We start from the raw sequence: 19,239 nt of genomic DNA on the forward strand, positions 1-19,239 counted from the left end.
GTGATGATCCTGTACGCGGCCCAAAGCCAAGTTCATCGCAAGTTCAGTCCTGTATGGGCCCACCATGGAGTTGGCCCGCGGGCGACAGTACCGGCAAGAGATTAAGGTTCTGCACAGACTTGGCCTGTGGCTGATTGACTACTTACACCGGCTTTTGGAAAAAGATACGATTGGTTGGAAACAGCTCGTTGCGGAGCTCCGAAGCATTTCAGAAGCTTTTACTCGGAACGTTTATTGGATAGAGAGTGGAGATCTGTTGGTGCATAACGCATCCTTACCCCAGCTTTGTTTTCTGGAGAAGTGGTTCATGCTTCCGACGTCTACCTTCAAGCACTGTACCTGGACTAGATAAGGTACCTGGAATTGCTAGATAACAGGACAGCATGTTGAGCATGGGGAGCACGTTGAAGATGTATATTAGTTCGCATGAAGTCGGTCGCTGAAACTTTTCGAGAGACGTCTCATCTGGAAGAATAGAATCTATTGAGTTTCTATTGCAACCAAAGAACTCAGGATACCTTTCTTGCAATTTACATTTCCGCGATGAGAGGACTCAATGATATTACTCTCGTCAGAGAGATGACCAAACCACTGCTCATGGTCTCAGTGTTTTCTTCTGTAAGTCAATTCAAGCGGGTCGTCTGGGAGCAACCTTTCATAATATTCGACTAACATATTACTTTAGCTTGGGGGTATGAGTTTCGGTCTCGACAATGCATATTGGGGAGGTCTGTTAGGAATGAAACAGTTTGCAAAAGACTTTGGCACATTAGACGAACTTACGGGAGAGTACTCAATTCCGACTACCTGGCAGTCAGCGGGATCTGGAACTCCTCTCGCTGGAGTAGCTTTGGGTTGTCTACTTGCTGCACCCTTGTCAGCAAGATTCGGTCGGAAGATCTCCTTCTACGTGCTCAATGTCATCGCTCTTGTGGGAATTGTACTTCAAGCAAGTGCTTTCAGTTACTGGCAGATAACTGTTGGTCGAATCATTAATTCGATTTCCATGGGAATCATATGCAAGTAAGACATCTGCAACTCTCCAGCTGATTCCTAAACTGACTGAGCAAAGTGTGGTGCCAACGTACCAAAATGAATGCGCACCTGCAGCCATTCGTGGTGCCGCGATAAACTTCTACCAGTTTTGGCAACTATTAGGTGCTCTCCTAGCAACCATCATTAACTACGTCTGTTCGAATCGCACAGACCAGTGGGCATACCGAACAGTTATGGTCTGTCAATTTGCAATTCCAATCATTCTACTGATCGGAGCATACTTCCTACCCGAATCCCCTCGTTGGCTTCTGATCAAAGATCGTGATACAGAAGCGGAGAAGATCATGCAGTGGTTGCGGATAGGAACGCATACAGAGGTCGTGAAAGAAGAATTACATCTCATTAAGCTTGCGATTGAACAGCAACGTGAGCTACACTATGCTGCGTCGTACCTTGACTGCTTCCGGTAAGCCCTCAGAATCCACTGCGGTGACACTCTTATTCTAACAACAACCTTAGTGGTACCAACCGTCGACGAACCCTCATCGCCGCTGGCGTGCAATGTTTCCAGCAGTTTCAGGGCGCGCAATTTATTCTCAATTACGTCTACATCTTTCTTGCAGAAATCGGTGTTGAAAACACTTACCAGATCGGAATTTACCTCTACTTGGTTAACTTAATCTCAGCGGGTTGTGCATTTTACATGGCCGACAAATTTGGACGACGACCTATCCTTGCCGTTGGTGCGCTAGTTATGTGCGCATCTATGTTTGTGGTGGGAGGGTTAGCAGGTGTTGCGGGTGCTAAAACGAGTGCACAACAAAACGGAGCATTGGCAGCATTGTTCGTTTGGCTTGCTTTTCAGGCAATTGCGTGGGGGTCCTGGTGAGCTTCTGTTCCATGCATTCCTTGCACTTCTGCCCTTTCTGGCTCTTTCCGACACAGCTGCTAATAAAATCATAGTGTTTGGATCACCTGTGCTGAAGTTGGAACAGCCCAACTTCGAGAAAAGACAATTACGATTGCGACTTTCTTAGGCTTCTGCTCTAGTATCCTGGTGACATATGTCAGTCCTTACCTGCAGAATAAAGGGTACGGGAATCTTCAAGGAAATATCGGATTTGTCTGGGGCGGACTGTCTGCACTATCCTTAGCGTTTGTAATATTCTACGTACCCGAGCTCAAGGGTCGTAGTTTGGAGGAACTAGACGATATGTTCCAGCAAAAGGTTAGCGTTTTCAAGTTTGGAAAATATCGGAGCGTACAGGGTATTGGGACTATTATTACGCAGACTGAAAAGAAGGATGCGGTTCTGGACAAAGATGCTTTTAGCGTGGAAGAGAAGTCGGTTGATCCGTCGGTCGCTTAGAGGAATAATCACAACGTATAATGTGCTCAAATTTGTTGGGTATTCTATTAACACTGTTAATATGGCCTCTGTAAGAAGTGTTCGATTATGCATTTATGATCCGACTATTCTAAGATTGAAATGGTGAACAAGATCTCTTACAATCAAATACTGGCAACTCAAAACATTCCTTTAGTTGAAACCAAACAACGCCCTCTTAGCTACGCTGCATTCGCTTAGTTTTGTCAGCTGACCAACCTCCTTTTTCTTTCTTCGGACTTCCAACGTGTTCCGCTTTGCGAAGTCGGTACCAAAGGAAGAAACTGGCAAGAAGCAAATTGATACATGAGCTAAAGTTGTTCTCTATATTTCACCGCAGAGTTGATTTCTACGTTATTCTCACCTTCAAACGACACATTAACTCGCCTTCAGCTCAGATATGATACCCATCCAGGTGCCTCTGTTGACCGATTCACCACATTTGACTGTTTGGAGCCTCGTAATCGGACGTTCTTATGTCATTTGATACCCCACAGATGTGGTCTTCCTAAGATGAGCAGATACAAAGTGAGCAGACCGGATAGTGAATACCAATTTTTGTGGAGACGTTTCCCCATTCGATCTGTTTTAGTCTGTTAAATAGTGTTCATTTCCCCCAACCATTTCTTCCTTCTTTCCTAACAATCAAAACCCATAATCGTTCTAATTTCAGATCAAACTTTCTCCAAGAAAAAACAAATTCTACCTCACTTTTCTCGTACCCGTACTCCACTGTAGAACTTCATCGTAAAATCGCCCTCATGACGTTCTTCGCCTTCCTTGTTGGCCTTTTTGCCATCATCCAGTTGGTACGGCCATTGGAGCCAATTGATGAACGATCTCTGATTTATTTACAGGCGATTGGCGTTGCTCTACCAGAGAACCTTAATGCGCAACTTCCATACCCCGTCTCGGACCTCGTCTTCACTGGTGAGATCGGTGGTCAGAAAGTTGCCTTACTGGAACTATTCAAGTAAGTAATCCCTTCAAAGTAGATCCGATCTGGTTCTATGTGATGCACGAGTGTCATCAATTGTCTTTCTGTGCCATTTAATCATCCTAGATTTTGGGTTTGTATTGGAATAATATTCTCAATGTCCGAAGGAAGATCGATGTTTGACACATTGAAGGTGAAGACAAACTGGTAGAATTCGAACGCTGATCGAACTTCTAGCAAGTCTATGCTCAAGCCAAGTCCGCCAACCCTGCTTTCGACATTAAATCCAAACTCTCCGCAAATGAGGCTTCTGTCACTGGTAGATCCAACGATTTAGAGACAAGAAACAAGGTATGTGAAATAAGCAAAAACTCAGATATTTTGTGTACTAATATTTTTATCCAGGACGGCTTTTTCTGCACTCAAAACATCGGTTGGCCATGGGGACAAGTAAATGCCGATTTTCTTGATGAAGGAACTCGCTACTTGAGTGAGTCTTCCACTATCACAACGAATTTTGTACGTGGTTACTAACAGATCTAGGGGGCAAGGGTCGGTGTGGTGTCAATGGTCATTCATGCGCTCGTATTGCCTGCTCGTACAGAACTGCCATCTTCCTGTGCAATGATGTAAGTTGAACATCTCCTTGCGTTTGTGGACCAAGGCTGATAAATTTCAGCGCCCGGAGTTTATTCAACCAGCGTGCCCATATCTTGCTAGCTACGTCGATGACATTGTAAACGTATGCGGCATTCACTACGACAGTGCTTTTACCCACAACATTTTGGTTGCGGGCCAGCGTTTTGATACCGATAGATACAATGTATTGGTCAGATTCGATTACTGTTAGGAGACGGATGGATGTTTTGAGGTTCCGAAGTTGATATTTGAACTTGGGCTATACTCTAGTTATACCGGTACATAGTTTGGGAAAGGGCTTCTGACCTCTCATTGGGTTGTTAGTGAAAGACTTTGAACAGAAGATGGCAAAGAACTTGTCGGTTCTTGAAGACTCAATGAGACCTCATTTCAGCTATCTATCTTACCTTCACTCTATGCTAGTATCAACTGTGATTAATACCAAAATTCGTTCCTCTCTCCACGTATCTTGCTTGGCATGCCCGCCCAGAGGCATCCGTATTGATTTAATCACAATACCTTCTGATAACACAAGCTGGAAATGGTCTTATTCACGAATTAGTCTATTCTTTAACACCGATCTACAATGTGAGCAAGTTATCAAGTCCATCTGAATCACAAACTTCCTTGACGTCAACCACGTTAGGCCGGCAGGTCCACAATTAACACCTATAAGAAGGCCTTCAATCTTTCTGGGATCTTTGTTTTTTCCCTTCATCCTCTTCAAGAATCAAGATACCCAGCATAGATCTAGATCAGCTTTCAACCTCCTCCCATTACCTCTTTATCTCCGATTTCAACCACCTCATTGTTACAAAAAGCTTACCATCATGCTTCCTACCATTTTCCTAGGCCTTTTTGGCATTGTTAGTCTTGTATGAGCTTCGTATTTACAAGAGATCTATTTCTAATTAGTCATAGGCTACTGCTGATATTAATGCGCCTCTACCATACCCTATCTCGGATCTGGTTTTTACCGGTGAGCTCGGAGGAAAGAAGTCACTTTTAACGGAATAATTCAAGTAAGTCTATCATTCAAAATTCGTCTGCCACATTCCCACGACTTACTTGGGGCAATTGGTCTCCCTACTTTAAACACTTTGTCTTGAAAGATTTACTAACAACTTGACGATTCTTCTTAGATGCCCAATTCGAGAAAACGCAATTGCTAACATACCCCGTAGCAAATCTACGAACAGGCCAAAATTGCCAATGGGGACTTTGACGTCGACGAACAGCTTTCTGCAAACATCGCTACTGGCAGTCCTGAAAAGCTAAACGCCAGAAACAAAGTAAGATAGACCACGCCAGTGTGGAATTGATATGCTAATAAAATTGACCAGAGCCCCCCACCACTTTGCAACCAAAACATCGGCAATCCCTGGACTCCAACAGATGTTCTATACATCAATAATGGGATCACCTACTTACGTAAGACTTCATCGACAACGTCCTTTGAATTATTGCTAACAGAATCAAGGCGGCAAGGGTTCCTGTGGCGTCAATCCTCGTTCTTGTGCCCGTATCTCCTGCTCCTATCAAGCTGCCATTTTCCTGTGCAACGATGTAAGTCTAGTTCAGCTCAATCTCAAGGCTTGAGGTTTTGAGACTAATATACGTCAGCGTAACGACTTCATTGCACCATCCTGCGCATACCTTGCAAGTTATGCCCAAGATATCGTCAATAGATGCCAGTTCTTTTCATCATTCAAGAAGTGGCAAGTTGCTGGACAGGAATTCGATACTGACAATTACAACGTCGTCGTTCGAGCCGCTGCTTGTTAAAGGGAATATCTCTGGTTTGAGCATTTGAGCGTTGGCGTTCGTTTCCGTTTACATTTTGAGTGGCTGCTTGGTAGTCGAAGGTTGTTTGTTGGCTTGCTGGCACATTGGGACAATGCTTTGGATATCTGGTTTTAGGGCAGGGATGAAAGTTAGCTAGTAGTCCAGCTGGTATTTAATTGACTGATTTGGCAAAAGGCTTCATGAAAATGCTCAAAAGCTGTTTCAAGAACCTAAACTCGATTAAAACGTGAATGACTGGCATGTTGCAATGGCCCCGTGTAGATGTGTATGGTTTCGTAGAAATGTCAACACTTTGTCCATTGTCAACTGTGAATAATGAAGAGCCCCAATCTCAACTAGAGTACTTAAATTGAGTTAAGTTGAGTTTGCCAGCTAAGAATATTAAGAAGGAAAAATTGCAAGATCTGTCGCGCCGAGACTACGGTAGAGTGGAGAGATTCGTCCTGTTTGATTCAGTTCGAGTGATAAGGTTGACCAAACAAAAGATTTTAGCTGGACATATACCTCGTTAATCCGGTCGGCCATATTGTGCGCGAAGTAAAGCAAGGTGTCTCGTCAAGACTCTTGCGTTGAGGTCTGAGTCCAATATGGGGCAACTGATAAGCAAGAAAGAGCAGACTTCAACCACCACTGCGACTAAAACGACGAGACCTCGACAGCTGTTTCCGAACTCTCGACGATATCCTCAACTCGAGAGAGAGATAGGGACAAGTGAGAGACATCCGGTTCCGTTGATTCCTACACACCGAGATGTCAGACAACGTCGCCGAGTTTCGAGAAGAGAGTTTAGCCACAGTCAAGATCATATCTCCAATGGTCGCTCCCGTTCGTCAACTATGAGTCTCCCAGTAGGCGAGGAAGCAGACACTAGACAGCACATTGACACAACATCACGTCGACGGCGTATCCGCCATTATTATCAAACATCAATATCTAGCGAATCTTCATACACACCTGAAGCACCAGAGCCAATTGTTGGACGTTCTGCGCCCCAGGAAAAATCCCAGGAGTCATACGTAGTGGAACAGCAAGACCGTAAGTATCGACGAGACTCCTTACTATTCCAGTGGCACGGGACAACAGCCTCGTCGATTCTTCGTCCTGTATTAAGCTGACTTTTCATTTGTGCCAGAGAATTCCAGAGTAAAGAAATTCGCAGGGAAAGCACCGAATCGGCGTAGAAACGAGACTAGTTCTAGTGAGACCATATAGGGGGGCTATTCGTAGAGAGGAGAGAAAGAATGGATTGTTACACGAAGAAAAGACGTCTCGGGAAACCTTTGAGGATACTGATAAAGAGATGTGTTGTTCCAAGCCTCAGAACTGGACTTCATCACCATCTTCCGTAGCCCCAGAGGTCGGAATAGCACGAGAGTATTGTTTCCAATGCTTTGAGAGAAAGAAGAGCACAGAAAGCCAAAAGGGAAAATAAAGTGGTTGAGCTGTACAGTAAAGAACGACAACACTATTGGGGGCGAAAAGAGATTTCATAGGAAGACAGATATGTATATCCAATACTTGTGCTTACAAGTCTGGATTCCGCTCTCCGCGTGAGAGAGAAACGCCTTTTTTCTGAAGGGTCTAAAACTCATTGACGAAAAATAAGAGACATTCTGGATAGCAATTAGACTCACATACAGAGCGCAATTCATTGCTTATGCGTTGGGTTTTTAAGTATCTACAAGAACCAATGAAAATCCATAAACAAGAGAGGGGAGAAGAATTGATGAGGTTGCAGGGGAAGGACTGGGGTGGCTCGGGCCGAGAACGCGCTTCGACACGTTGAACGCGTCCCTCAGATTTCATTATCAGAATCTCTAAGTCTCAATTTCGCAACCTCATCACCACTTTCCTCGACCGAGTCTTTGTATAATTACCATCCCTATCAGGCCTGCACTCCATCTGGACAAGTTCGAACGACTGAAGATTTAAGACAGGAAGTTTGCGATATGGGAAAGCCAACGGACAACACAGATGCGACTCCAGCACGCCCACCACCCTCGTTGAAGAAGCAAGCCTCGAGTAGCACCCAACGATCGATACAAAGTTTCTTTACCAAATCATCTCCTGCCAATGGGTCTTCTGTATCCACTCCGACGAATGGCGCCTTGAAGGTTAATGGCACTGGTAGTGCGGTGAATGCAATGGCGAAACCCAAGTCTGTCGCCTGTGTAAAGAAACCTGCATTCAAAAAGCCCGCCATGAGAAATGCCACTCCGGTGGCTAGCAGCGATGCCGCCGGACCGTCCAGCTCACAGGAGAACGAGAATGGAGGAATTGACGACGAAGACATGCTAGCATTACTATCGCCGGCGAAGAAAGTTGCAAAAAAGGAAATAGATGAGACGAGCATGGTGAAACTGGGCAGCAGCCCCTCGCGCAAGGTAAGTCGAAAACTATTGACTATGGCCATATCTTTCTAATCCTCGCTCCTTAGGCAAAGAAGGTGGTCAGTTATGCAGAGTCCGACGACGATGATGACGACGATGCGTTCGACCCCGCTGGAATAAAATCAAGGCCGCCGAGATCTAGGAAGACAAAGATACTCCCAGAAAGCGAAGATGAGGATATCTTTGTGGCTGGCGACGATGCACCTCTGGATGATGATGGTAAGAAGGATGCTCCTTAAATGCAAACCTCGCTAAGAATTGTGTAGCAGATATGGACGATTTTGTCGTTGACGATGATTCCGATGCTCCAGTGAAACGCTCAACTAAGCGAAAGCGTCCAACAACAGCGAGCACTTCGCGTAAAAGATCAAACATCTCTCCTCCCACCTCTTATACTCAGACTCAAGATGACGATGAGGTTATTCCCGGAACCTCTACCGCCCAGCAGTGGAAATATGATCCCGAAAATACAGAACCACTCCAGCCAAGATCGGCAAACATTCAGAAAAGGCCAACATCTGGGAAGCAAAAGAAGGAAAAGGCATGCAAAAGTGAGCCCGAGAAGAGGTATACTTGGTTAGCGAAGCTTGAAGATCTTGATCGAAATCCAATCGGGCATCCAGACTACGATCCTCGTACGGTCTATATTCCCCCGAATGCGTTTGCAAACTTCTCTCCTTTCGAAAAGCAGTACTGGGAGATAAAACAGAAGTTCTTCGACACCATAGTGTTCTTTAAGAAAGGAAAATTCTATGAACTCTATGAAAATGATGCGACAATTGGCCATCAGCTCTTCGACCTAAAGCTTACTGATCGCGTAAACATGCGAATGGTGGGTGTGCCAGAGATGTCTCTGGATCACTGGGCGAACCAATTCGTCGCGAAAGGCTTCAAGATAGCCCGTGTTGATCAAATGGAGTCCGCACTTGGCAAAGAGATGCGCGAAGCAGACGATGGAGGCAAGAAAGGAAAACCCTCCAAAGCAGATAAAATCATCAGGCGAGAGCTAGCCTGCGTCCTAACGGGAGGAACTTTGGTTGAAGGAAGCATGTTGCAAGATGATATGGCGACTTTCTGTGTTGCTATAAAAGAGTCTGTCGTAGACGATCTCCCAGCCTTTGGAATCGCTTTCGTGGACACGGCCACCGGACAGTTCTTCCTCTCCTACTTCGTGGATGATGTGGATTTGACAAAGTTTGAAACGATCGTAGCACAAACTCGGCCGCAGGAGCTACTGCTGGAAAAGTCATGTATATCTACCAAGGCACTGCGGATATTGAAGAACAATACCGGTCCAACGACGATTTGGAATCATTTCAAACCTGGCAAAGAATTTTGGGCAGCTGATGTTACTAGACGAGAACTTGATTGTAGTGGGTATTTTACTACCGACGAACCTGGTGGAAAAGAGGTCTGGCCGGAAAATCTGGAGAAAGCCAGAGACAATGATCTGCTCATGTCCTCTTTCGGTGCCCTCACTCAGTATCTTCGAACCCTTAAGCTCGAACGCAATCTACTGACCCAAGGCAATTTCACATGGTACAATCCCATTCAAAAGGGAACGACTTTAGTTCTCGATGGTCAAACACTTATTAATCTGGAGATTTTCGCCAACACCTTTGACGGTAGCACGGATGGTACACTTTTCGCATTGCTCAATCGCTGCGTTACTCCATTTGGCAAGCGGATGTTCCGTCAATGGGTGTGCCATCCATTAGCAGATGCTTCAAAGATCAATGAGCGGCTCGATGCTGTTGACATGATTAATGCAGATCGGAGTCTTAGTGATCAGTTCATCTCTTCCATGACTCGAATGCCAGATTTGGAACGGTTGATATCTCGCATACATGCAGGTGTATGCAAACCGGATGACTTTGTCCGAGTATTGGATGGATTTGAGCAGATCGAGTACACCATGAGTCTTCTAGGCGCATTTGGTGGCGGGGCCGGTATCGTGGACAGATTGATTAATGCTATGCCAGATCTCAGCGAGCCATTGAAGTGGTGGAAAACAGCATTCGATCGATCAAAAGCCAGAGAATACAAGCTGCTTGTACCTGAACGTGGAATCGAGGAAGAGTTCGACGAGAGCCAAGACAACATTGCAGAAGTTGAAGCTGCACTCCAAACACTACTCCAAAAGGCACGAAAGCAATTGGGTGGCAATAGCTCAAAGATCAATTTCAAAAATATCGGTAAGGAAGTTTATCAGATCGAGGTGCCTACGTCTATCACGGTCCCCAAAGGTTGGAGCATGATGTCCACCGCTGCTGGATTCAAGCGGTATTACAACCCTGAATTGAAGGGTCTTATCCGACAGTTACAAGAAGCGCAAGAGACACATGGACAAATTGTCAAGCAAGTAGCTGGACGCTTCTACAAACGGTTTGACGAGAGTTATGCCACATGGTTGCAGGCTGTCAAAGTTATTGCCCAGCTCGATTGTCTGATCAGTTTAGCGGCAGCTTCAGCAGCTCTTGGCGAACCAAGTTGTAGACCTACGTTTGTTGAAGCAGAACGTAGTGTTGTTGAGTTTGAAGAGCTACGGCATCCATGCATGCTTTCGAATGTTACCGATTTCATTCCAAACGATGTCAAGCTTGGTGGGGATGCGGCAAGCATTAATCTGCTGACTGGTGCTAACGCTGCTGGAAAATCGACGATCTTGCGAATGGTAAGTCTACTCCCTTCCAACAAAAAAATATTATTAATATTCATAGACATGCGTTGCTGTTATAATGGCTCAAATCGGTTGCTATATTCCCTGTGTATCTGCTACACTCACGCCTTGTGATCGCATCATGTCTCGACTCGGAGCCAATGACAACATATTCGCAGCACAGAGCACATTCTTTGTAGAGTTATCGGAAACTAAGAAAATCCTCTCAGAGGCAACACCTCGCTCGCTTGTGATCTTAGATGAATTAGGCCGCGGTACAAGTTCTTACGATGGTGTTGCAGTGGCCCAAGCTGTCCTTCATCACGTCGCAAGTCATATAGGCTGCACCGGCTTCTTCGCAACACACTATCATTCTCTAGCCACCGAATTCTCGGGGCATCCAGAAATCGCACCAAAACGAATGCAGATCCACGTCGACGAAGCGAATCGAGAAGTGACCTTCCTCTATAGACTCGAAGACGGCGTAGCCGAAGGAAGTTTCGGTATGCATTGTGCGGCCATGTGCGGAATCCCTACGAAAGTCATCGATCGAGCTGAAATTGCAGCGAAGGAATGGGAACATACGAGTCGTTTGAAGGAGAGTTTGGAGAAGGCGAGGAGTGGTTGCTATATCCCGCTTGGGGTGCAGAGTGATGTCTCGTGGATACTGAATGAAGATGGCGAAGGCTTTGACGAGAGGGGTCTTGATGTTCTGATGAAGGCTATCGAAGCTTTGTAATTTAAGAGAGTGGTAAATGGTGTATTGATGGAGGATTGGCGTTTGTTGCTTCTTGGCTAAGTTGCATGGTTCTGAGGTTCGCTCAAGCGGTTGGTATTGTATATTTAGCTGTAATTGGGAAGAGGAAAAAATGTCGATGTAATTCAAGTTGATAGCTCGTGAGCACATCTGTGGTCGTTTTCCAATACTCACTCTTTCAGAGAGTGAGGCCATTCTCACATGCCATCTCGCCCAGCCTTGCAACCCCACACGACTGATTCTTCCCACTTATTTCCTCTCCTTTCACATCCCCATCCCAAGCTCAGGAATCATTTTCATAAAACTCCCAATCGTCCGTCTGAGCCCAGCTCCAACAATGACTCCGACATCGGTCACCTCAAGCCAGAAAAAGTCCCTAGCGGTGTGGAAGCTGCATGAGGTTAAGGCAGGTACAAGTAGCATTTCCAACGTGGCACAACGCAAACATCCCGTCATATCCAACTCATATACTCATGAAATAATACATCCAAATCCAAATCCAAGTATCAAGGATGCACATCTCATAATGTCATCCGAGTACCCAGACCCATTCATAATCCACCCCGAGAAGCATGAGAATACGCTGGTTTTGTTGCATGGAACGTCTATGACTGGGGAGAGTCTGGCGGATGCATTTCTCAATTATCCTATCCCAATCTCATCAGCTTCCCAAACCACCTCACCAACTCCCCTTACCACAACACACACAACCCTCCCCCTCATCTTCCCAACCCTCCGCCTCGTCTTCCCAACCGGAAAACAGAGAACCACAACCGTATTCAACGGCGCACTAACAAACGCATGGTTCGACATCCACGCTTTCCATGACCGGACGATTGGGGAGGTGGAGGCTTGTGTGGGGGTTAGAGAGTCGCTTGCTTTTTTACATTCGTTGCTACTCTCTGAGATCTCGTTGCTGGATCAGAACGAAGGAGCAGGCGGAGAAGGAGGTGGGAAAGGAGGCATAGTAATTGGCGGCTTCAGTCAAGGCTGCGCGATGCTCGTCATGCTCCTACTCTCTGGGCTCTTAGAATCTACCGGTATAAAAGGACGGGTGAAAGGGTTTGTGGGTATGAGTGGGTGGATGCCATTTCGTCTCCAGATCCAAGACGTACTTTCCTCTTCGCACTCTGGGATTCAGGATAGGAGAGGGGTTGCTTGTACGGCGTTGCATGGGATCTTAGGGACGGAGGGTCAGGAGGGGGTGAGTGCGAGTGTCGATGTGCCGATGTTTTTTACGCATGGAGTTGAGGATCAGAAGGTGAAGATGGAGTGGAGTAGGGAGATGACGGAGGTGTTGAGGGGGGTTGGGGCGGAGGAGGTGGAGATGGTTGAGATGGAGGGGGTTGGGCATTGGTTTGGGGATGAGGGGATGGTTGGGTTGGTTGGGCTTTTGAGGAGGGTTTTGGCACGAGAGGAAGTTTAATTTGGGTGATCAGATGAATGAGTAGAACTGGGAAGAGGGATTGAAAGGGAACTCGTGCTACATTTAGGTCATGCTTCTGGCGATGAAGAAATGAGTTCATAGGTGTAATATGGTAATCACTAACAATTTTACTTTATTTATCAAGTGCCTTTCACACCATTTTCCGACGGATAACCCTAAGCTCTTATACTAGCTATCTTGGCAGCCAGAATTGTAATTCTCCTTGCGAGTCTCCCTTCCCAACCCCGAGTCTGGTCAAAATCAAGCAGGATTGATGTGAATCTTTATCTCAACCTCGTTACTCCATCCAGCTTCTAGATCGAGTTCCTTCCAAGCCTTCTCAACATCAATTTCAAGAACATACTTACTGGTACTGCTGACAGACATCGTATGAACTGGTACCACCTTCCCAGATATTGTCGCCATCATTCTATCTTGCCATGAGATTTCTGGAAGATTAGAAACGTAAAGACCTAATCTGATCAGTCTACCGCATATGTGGAATGGCGTAAAGAAACTTACCAAGAACACCAAGAGCCTTAAGATTCGTGTCGACAAAAATCTTTCCGTTACCGAGTTTGGTGATTTGGGTGGCAACCACCGCCGCAGCTCCAGCCATCTTACCAAGGAGTCCAAGATTTGCAACCCAAGTAGTTTCATTGTGCTTTTCATCGACAAATCCACGAAGAGGGTACGCCGAAAGAATATCATATCCACGTACCTCGAGCGAGATGTAGATTAAAGATGACTTATCAACAACCTCCATAGGCTTTGATACCATTCCGCTATTGTGAGCACGCACTACGTACAGTTGAGCTTCAACAACACCAGGGAACTTTGAAAGTGGTACAAGCTCGCTGAGAGGGCGACCAGAAACGTTGAAGGCGCCAATCATTCCCGTTCCAGTTACTGCGCGACCTGCCATTCATTAGTATGCTTCTATAATAATTTGACTGATCTTTACACACCATGGTATGTTCCTACGAGAAGCAAATTTTCATCATCATACCCATTATATTGATCTAAACTCTTTCCCATGACGCTCGGTCGAAAGATCACGGTCTTTCCACGTGGAGTCGGACCAGTCATTTGATTTATTAAATTGAAGTCATGTTTCCCAGGTACATCCGTAATATATATTGGTCCACCACTGACACATCTCGCCGCAGCATGGAACCCTGAGTATTCATGAACAGTCTGAAACATGTCCCAATCTGGGATAACGTTCAAATGTTGCGTAAATAGTGCATTGTGTGCATTTGTCCAGATATGCCACGGATGACTGGTAGGGATCTCTGGAAAGAAGTCGTCCGAGTTTCGTACTAGTAGCGGTGAAGTAGTATTTGGAAGTTGAGAGTGGAATAAAATTTGCGGCGTTTGCGACATGCAAGATATAGCCTTGATACTAAAATGTCGAAGGGTTGAGATAGTCCAAGCATCCAGGTACGTAGAGATGAGATCACTTCGGGCTTTTGCTGACTCGAATGTGTCCAACATGAATTGGGCGCTATAAAATTATCAGCCAGGCTTCCAAAAACGGTCAGAGAATATTTACTCTGTCTTAACGGCATCAATTCCCGACGCAGAGAGGAACTTGTAAAAGTCGTCATAGAATCGGGGCACGTCTTCTTTGGCTACAACTGTCATCTTGCCACCAAGAGGAAGATTACGGCGCAGAGCATCTTCACGAACAACCTCAACTGTCTTGTAAGTCTTAGCAATTTTTCCCTCGGGGTCCAAACCACCCCAATATCCCAAAATTGCATGCCAGACGGCCACGTGCTGGATACTTGGCTGCTTTTCGCGGATCTTCTGAACTGTGTGTTTAAGTCCATTTGGAAATGCTTCTCTCTCAGCCTCAAACTCCGACCAACCATGCTGGAATTGGCCATGACCTCGGTAATCAATCGCTTGCCAGTTATCATCGATGATGAAATTTGTAACATTGATTTTGTTCTTCGCCAAGGTTTCCACAGCATCGAGGATCTTATCCTCGGTTAGACGTTGACCAAGAGCGTTCCAGGTACCTATTAATAAGGATCAGTATTCACCAGCTCTGCATACCACGATGACTTACAGTATGTTAGCCCATCATACCAGTTTTCCGCCCAAACTTTTGTCTGCTCGTTTCCAGTCTTAAGTGCCTCCAACTCCTTCTGTACCTCGCCAGTGGTAGTCTGCGCAGCTGCCACAATTCCTCTCGCGTGATACATCACAGCAGCGTTAGCAGACTCAAAGTCGTCTCCAAGGCCGACTAAGACTTGCGAGGTCCCCTCACCAGTTCCGTCATTTCGAATCTATACTCATTAGCTAGGTCTTCAAGAGATAACTTACACGTACTCGCAATACAACGTTTCCACCCTCATCATTTTTGAACGTGGTCATGACATCGTTAACTCCACTGATCGCTAGCAAAACTATATGCTTTCCAGAATTACTTAGAAAAGAACAAGTGACAGCTTCCTTGTCTAATCCAAAGACTGACTTCCCTTGTCGTGGAGCTAACCACGGAGACCATATTCGGATGAGAGCGAACCACCTGGAAGAGAATCAGTATAAATCAGCCCAACACAGCCCATATTATGGCAATGAGTAGACATTCGACGTGGTTCGTTTTTCTCACCTCGAGAATTTTCCTTGTCCCCAAGGTAAACCAAATTTAACTTCCTTGATCGTCGACTTTTCCCCATCTGCGGCTTCAACAGGAACCTCCACAGTCCATAAAGTAGTACCTGGACTCTGACTTCTGTAGTTCTTCGTTTTGAAAGCCGGATCGAGCCCTTCAACGTAATCCTTCAACTCGCTAGATATTGCATCTTGGCTTGTGACGGATTTCATGATGATGGTACCATCAAAAGTTCCTTGATGATCCTTTACCCACTTCCACGCATGATCCGGACTACTTCGAAACTTGACGGTAAAGCTCGTGGGTAAGTGGATTGCTAGAGGAGTGGTAAAGTATAGTCGTGTGAGATGACCATCTTCACTTTTCATTGAAGGTTGTAGAGCTGTTGGCTGGGCCTTTTCATCTCTCAATGGATCCATTGGCACCTCTTGCCATTGGGATCCTTCCGAATGCCACAAAGAAATTTGCCATGGTTCTGAAGCTCGACTAGAATCGATTTCCAATAAGGCAGTGAAGATGGTGGTGTTTTTGTCAATCAGAGTAATCTGACCCAATGCAGGGAAAGTTGAAATGTATGCTTTCATACTGGGATGATCCAAAGCCGTAGGAGGCTTCTGTTTCGGAATGTACTTAGCTTGGAAGACTTCGTTGCCATCCGCGCCGGATATGAAGGTGGGCTCGGTCATGATGAGAGTGTGGGGTAGCGGGGAAGGAACGAGGCAAAACAGATGGAAGACGAGGATAGAGTCAAAACAACGAGGTGAAGATATAAATGCAAAAGAAAGAGGGAACAAGTCTCACATGCACAAGATGTCGGAGATGACAACACATTCGCTAGCAGCTTTGTTGATCATAAGTGCAGTTGCAATGCAGATGTACGATGGTATAAGTGGTTCACCTAGTCCAATCCGACTCCAATCGTCGTCTTTTGCATCTCACGTGCGCCGTTGTCGGGATGCAAAGTACACGTGATTGTGATTGCTCCCAGACACTACGGCGGATTTTAAATGCGTCTCGAACGCAAATGTCTCTCCGAAAAGGCAACATGGCTGGAAGCCGTAACGGTCCGCCGAACCATCGCCTCGTCCCGCCGCGACTGCGTCGGAATTGTCGCGTCTCTCGTCTATATCTTTTTTTTGGCTTTCGGATTTGGCTCAAATCTCGTTAACACCATACCACCACCACCATTTCCGTTGAACTGGCCTACCCTGCTCAAATCCGTGGTCCTCTTTCAACAAGCCTTTTCGCCTGCTGCATGGTCCAGTAAACCCTACCCGCCATCATGGCTCCATTACTGTTCCGAACCTCGACTACACGGGAATTATATATATGCGCCAGATGTTCCCTTCGATCCTCCACAACCCCAAGCCGCATCACGAGAAGATGGATTGGAGACAAATATCTTGCGAAGATTGCTGAGGCGGAGAGGGAGTGGGAAAGAAAGGCAAATGATATAAAAGCGGGAAAACAGAAAAGCATGCTCACCATCCTGGAAGAAAGAGGTCTGGTAAACACAATTGCTGGGTATGAGCTGTATATTCTCCCCATTGTAAGAGCTAAGTTCTGAAATTGCAGGAACCGCGACGAAGTCGATAGACGAATGACCGAGAACCGACTGGGAGCCTATGTAGGAATTGACCCAACTGCTTCCTCTCCCCACATCGGTCATCTTCTTCCCTTCATGGCTCTAGCTTGGATGTTCATACATGGCTATCACGCTGTCACGCTTCTTGGTGGTGCAACTGGAAAAATTGGGGATCCAACCGATCGATTGACCTCGAGAGACAAGGTCCATTCATCCGTCCGGCAAGCCAATTTGGTTGGTATGCATTACCAATTAAAAAAGCTTTGGGTAAATATCGAGAACTATGGGAGGCGGCATGGTTACTTTGAGGGAAAACCTTGGGCACATCATCGAGAGTTGGAAAACAACAATCAATGGTGGAATAGATTACCAATGTTGGAGGTCCTGTCCATTTTAGGGCCTGGTATGCGGCTGGGGCCAATGTTGGCTCGAGATACGTGAGTCTGTCAGTTCTGCCTAGCGATAAGTGCTGACATGTTTAGTGTCAAGAACAAAATGAGCAAAGGGGATGGTATGTCGTTCGCAGAATTCACATATCCCATTATGCAGGCTTGGGACTGGTGGCATATGTACCACAGAAAAGGTATACATATGCAAATTGGCGGATCCGATCAATTCGGAAACATCACGGCTGGAATCGATGCTGTTAAATACATATCAAAGAATCATCCAGAGCCGGACGTGTTGGAGAAAATAGAGGGCATGGGTGATCCCTTCGGCTTCACGGTACCTTTACTGACGACTGGCGGGAAAAAGTTTGGAAAAAGTGAAGGCAATGCAATTTGGCTTGATGCAGAACAAACCAGTACATTTGACCTGTATGGCTTTATGCTTCGCACGCCTGATGATGTGGTGGGAAACTACTTGAAGATGTTTACATTTCTTCCCATCAAAGACATTGATGCTGTGGTGCAGGAGCATCTTCTCGACCCTTCTGCCAGAAAAGCGCAGCATATGTTGGCTCGAGAACTTGTAGAGTTGGTGCATGGGCCGCATGAGGCAAAAGCTGTTGAGGAACAACATAGACTTCTCTTCCAAAAGAAGTCGGCCAACGTTTTAGACGACGCATCCGAACACGCTTCTTCCCCCCAGATCTCGGCAAATCCTCATCCTGACCCTAATTACATCACACTTAATAACCGCCCTAAAATCAACGTCCAGCTCCCAGCTTCAGTCCTCGAAACTTTGAGTATTGCCCGTATAGTATTCGCAGCTGGGCTCGCAGCTTCAGCAACCGAAGCCCACCAATTAGTCCAGAATCATGGAATTCAAATCGGTGGAATGGCAGGTAAAGCCAAGTCAAGCGAGCCCGGCTTCGTCATCTGGACCAAGGTCGCCGCATGGAAAAACGAAGAAACAGCCAAATATCTCATTGGTGGTGATCTTCTGATGTTGAAACGGGGCAAGCATAATGTTAGAGTTATTCAGGTTGTGCCTGATGAGGAATATACCTCTTCTGGACGCACTTATCCGGGCCAGAAGATTCGAAGCGGTCCGTTGAGTAATATGGAGTTGAGGAATAAGAAGGTTATGGATAATTTGAGGGGGCCGAAGGGGCAGGAGAATCTTGATGAGGATTGAATGGATTTTGATGGACTCTTCGCTGTACCAATAGGGGGTTCAAAGATGATTTTGTCAGCATGGTGTGTAAAATAACATGTAAAATATCATGTACAGTAAGCTGGACGGTTATAAGGTAGTCCAATATATACCCAATTTCTACTTCGGAATGAACATTCACCCTCACACACATGGCGACATCTCGCTCACTCAGTTCCCTATGTAGGAAGGCTGCTTATGGATAAATTTGTTACAGCAACGAAGATACGAGGTCAAGTCAACTAAATTGGAAGGACACCTCAGCTGTCCTTGACTGTACATAGCTAACTAGGTACTGTGGTGGGAACCCACTGTGGCCGTGATCCTTTGGGGCCGACTACAAAAGAAGTTATTTTCATATATTCAAAACCCGTCTACATTCAATTGGACCTCAACACAACGCTTCCACTCCCCTTCTACCTCTATCACAAC

At 45.9% G+C, this 19,239-nt stretch overlaps 8 protein-coding genes across 8 annotated transcripts; 7 read left to right on the forward strand and 1 right to left on the reverse strand.

Annotated features, from left to right (window-relative positions):
• Positions 1-543: 543 nt before the first annotated feature.
• Positions 544-2,365, forward strand: GLAREA_04201 (MFS general substrate transporter; the record flags this gene model as incomplete). The annotated part of the gene is made up of 5 exons (XM_008086578.1): positions 544-618; positions 686-1,023; positions 1,073-1,462; positions 1,516-1,881; positions 1,960-2,365. The coding sequence occupies 5 exons, from the start codon at positions 544-546 to the stop codon at positions 2,363-2,365; spliced, it is 1,575 nt and encodes a 524-aa protein (XP_008084769.1).
• A 779-nt stretch (positions 2,366-3,144) lies between these two features.
• On the forward strand, positions 3,145-4,170 carry GLAREA_04202 (uncharacterized protein; the record flags this gene model as incomplete). Its single annotated transcript, XM_008086579.1, has 6 exons — positions 3,145-3,356; positions 3,447-3,513; positions 3,558-3,671; positions 3,726-3,810; positions 3,864-3,949; positions 4,000-4,170. 6 exons carry the CDS (start codon positions 3,145-3,147, stop codon positions 4,168-4,170), a joined length of 735 nt encoding a protein of 244 aa, XP_008084770.1.
• A 619-nt stretch (positions 4,171-4,789) lies between these two features.
• GLAREA_04203 (uncharacterized protein) lies at positions 4,790-5,744 on the forward strand (the record flags this gene model as incomplete). The annotated part of the gene is made up of 6 exons (XM_008086580.1): positions 4,790-4,825; positions 4,881-4,928; positions 5,144-5,251; positions 5,303-5,390; positions 5,440-5,525; positions 5,583-5,744. The coding sequence occupies 6 exons, from the start codon at positions 4,790-4,792 to the stop codon at positions 5,742-5,744; spliced, it is 528 nt and encodes a 175-aa protein (XP_008084771.1).
• Positions 5,745-6,352: 608 nt separating this feature from the next.
• GLAREA_04204 (uncharacterized protein) lies at positions 6,353-6,977 on the forward strand (the record flags this gene model as incomplete). The annotated part of the gene is made up of 2 exons (XM_008086581.1): positions 6,353-6,800; positions 6,898-6,977. The coding sequence occupies 2 exons, from the start codon at positions 6,353-6,355 to the stop codon at positions 6,975-6,977; spliced, it is 528 nt and encodes a 175-aa protein (XP_008084772.1).
• Positions 6,978-7,714: 737 nt separating this feature from the next.
• On the forward strand, positions 7,715-11,553 carry GLAREA_04205 (DNA repair protein MutS, III; the record flags this gene model as incomplete). Its single annotated transcript, XM_008086582.1, has 4 exons — positions 7,715-8,149; positions 8,203-8,374; positions 8,422-10,829; positions 10,876-11,553. The coding sequence occupies 4 exons, from the start codon at positions 7,715-7,717 to the stop codon at positions 11,551-11,553; spliced, it is 3,693 nt and encodes a 1,230-aa protein (XP_008084773.1).
• Positions 11,554-11,908: 355 nt separating this feature from the next.
• On the forward strand, positions 11,909-12,997 carry GLAREA_04206 (alpha/beta-Hydrolase; the record flags this gene model as incomplete). The annotated part of the gene is made up of 1 exon (XM_008086583.1): positions 11,909-12,997. The coding sequence occupies one exon, from the start codon at positions 11,909-11,911 to the stop codon at positions 12,995-12,997; it is 1,089 nt and encodes a 362-aa protein (XP_008084774.1).
• Positions 12,998-13,258: 261 nt separating this feature from the next.
• Positions 13,259-16,309, reverse strand: GLAREA_04207 ((Trans)glycosidase; the record flags this gene model as incomplete). The annotated part of the gene is made up of 7 exons (XM_008086584.1): positions 13,259-13,470; positions 13,520-13,915; positions 13,966-14,504; positions 14,553-15,024; positions 15,075-15,294; positions 15,338-15,536; positions 15,621-16,309. The coding sequence occupies 7 exons, from the start codon at positions 16,307-16,309 to the stop codon at positions 13,259-13,261; spliced, it is 2,727 nt and encodes a 908-aa protein (XP_008084775.1).
• A 596-nt stretch (positions 16,310-16,905) lies between these two features.
• On the forward strand, positions 16,906-18,789 carry GLAREA_04208 (Nucleotidylyl transferase; the record flags this gene model as incomplete). The annotated part of the gene is made up of 3 exons (XM_008086585.1): positions 16,906-17,147; positions 17,199-17,645; positions 17,691-18,789. The coding sequence occupies 3 exons, from the start codon at positions 16,906-16,908 to the stop codon at positions 18,787-18,789; spliced, it is 1,788 nt and encodes a 595-aa protein (XP_008084776.1).
• Between the last annotated feature and the right edge of the window lie 450 nt (positions 18,790-19,239).

Source organism: Glarea lozoyensis, assembly GCF_000409485.1.
Source record: "Glarea lozoyensis ATCC 20868 chromosome Unknown GLAREA5, whole genome shotgun sequence".
Classification (NCBI taxonomy): Eukaryota; Fungi; Ascomycota; class Leotiomycetes; order Helotiales; family Helotiaceae; genus Glarea; species Glarea lozoyensis.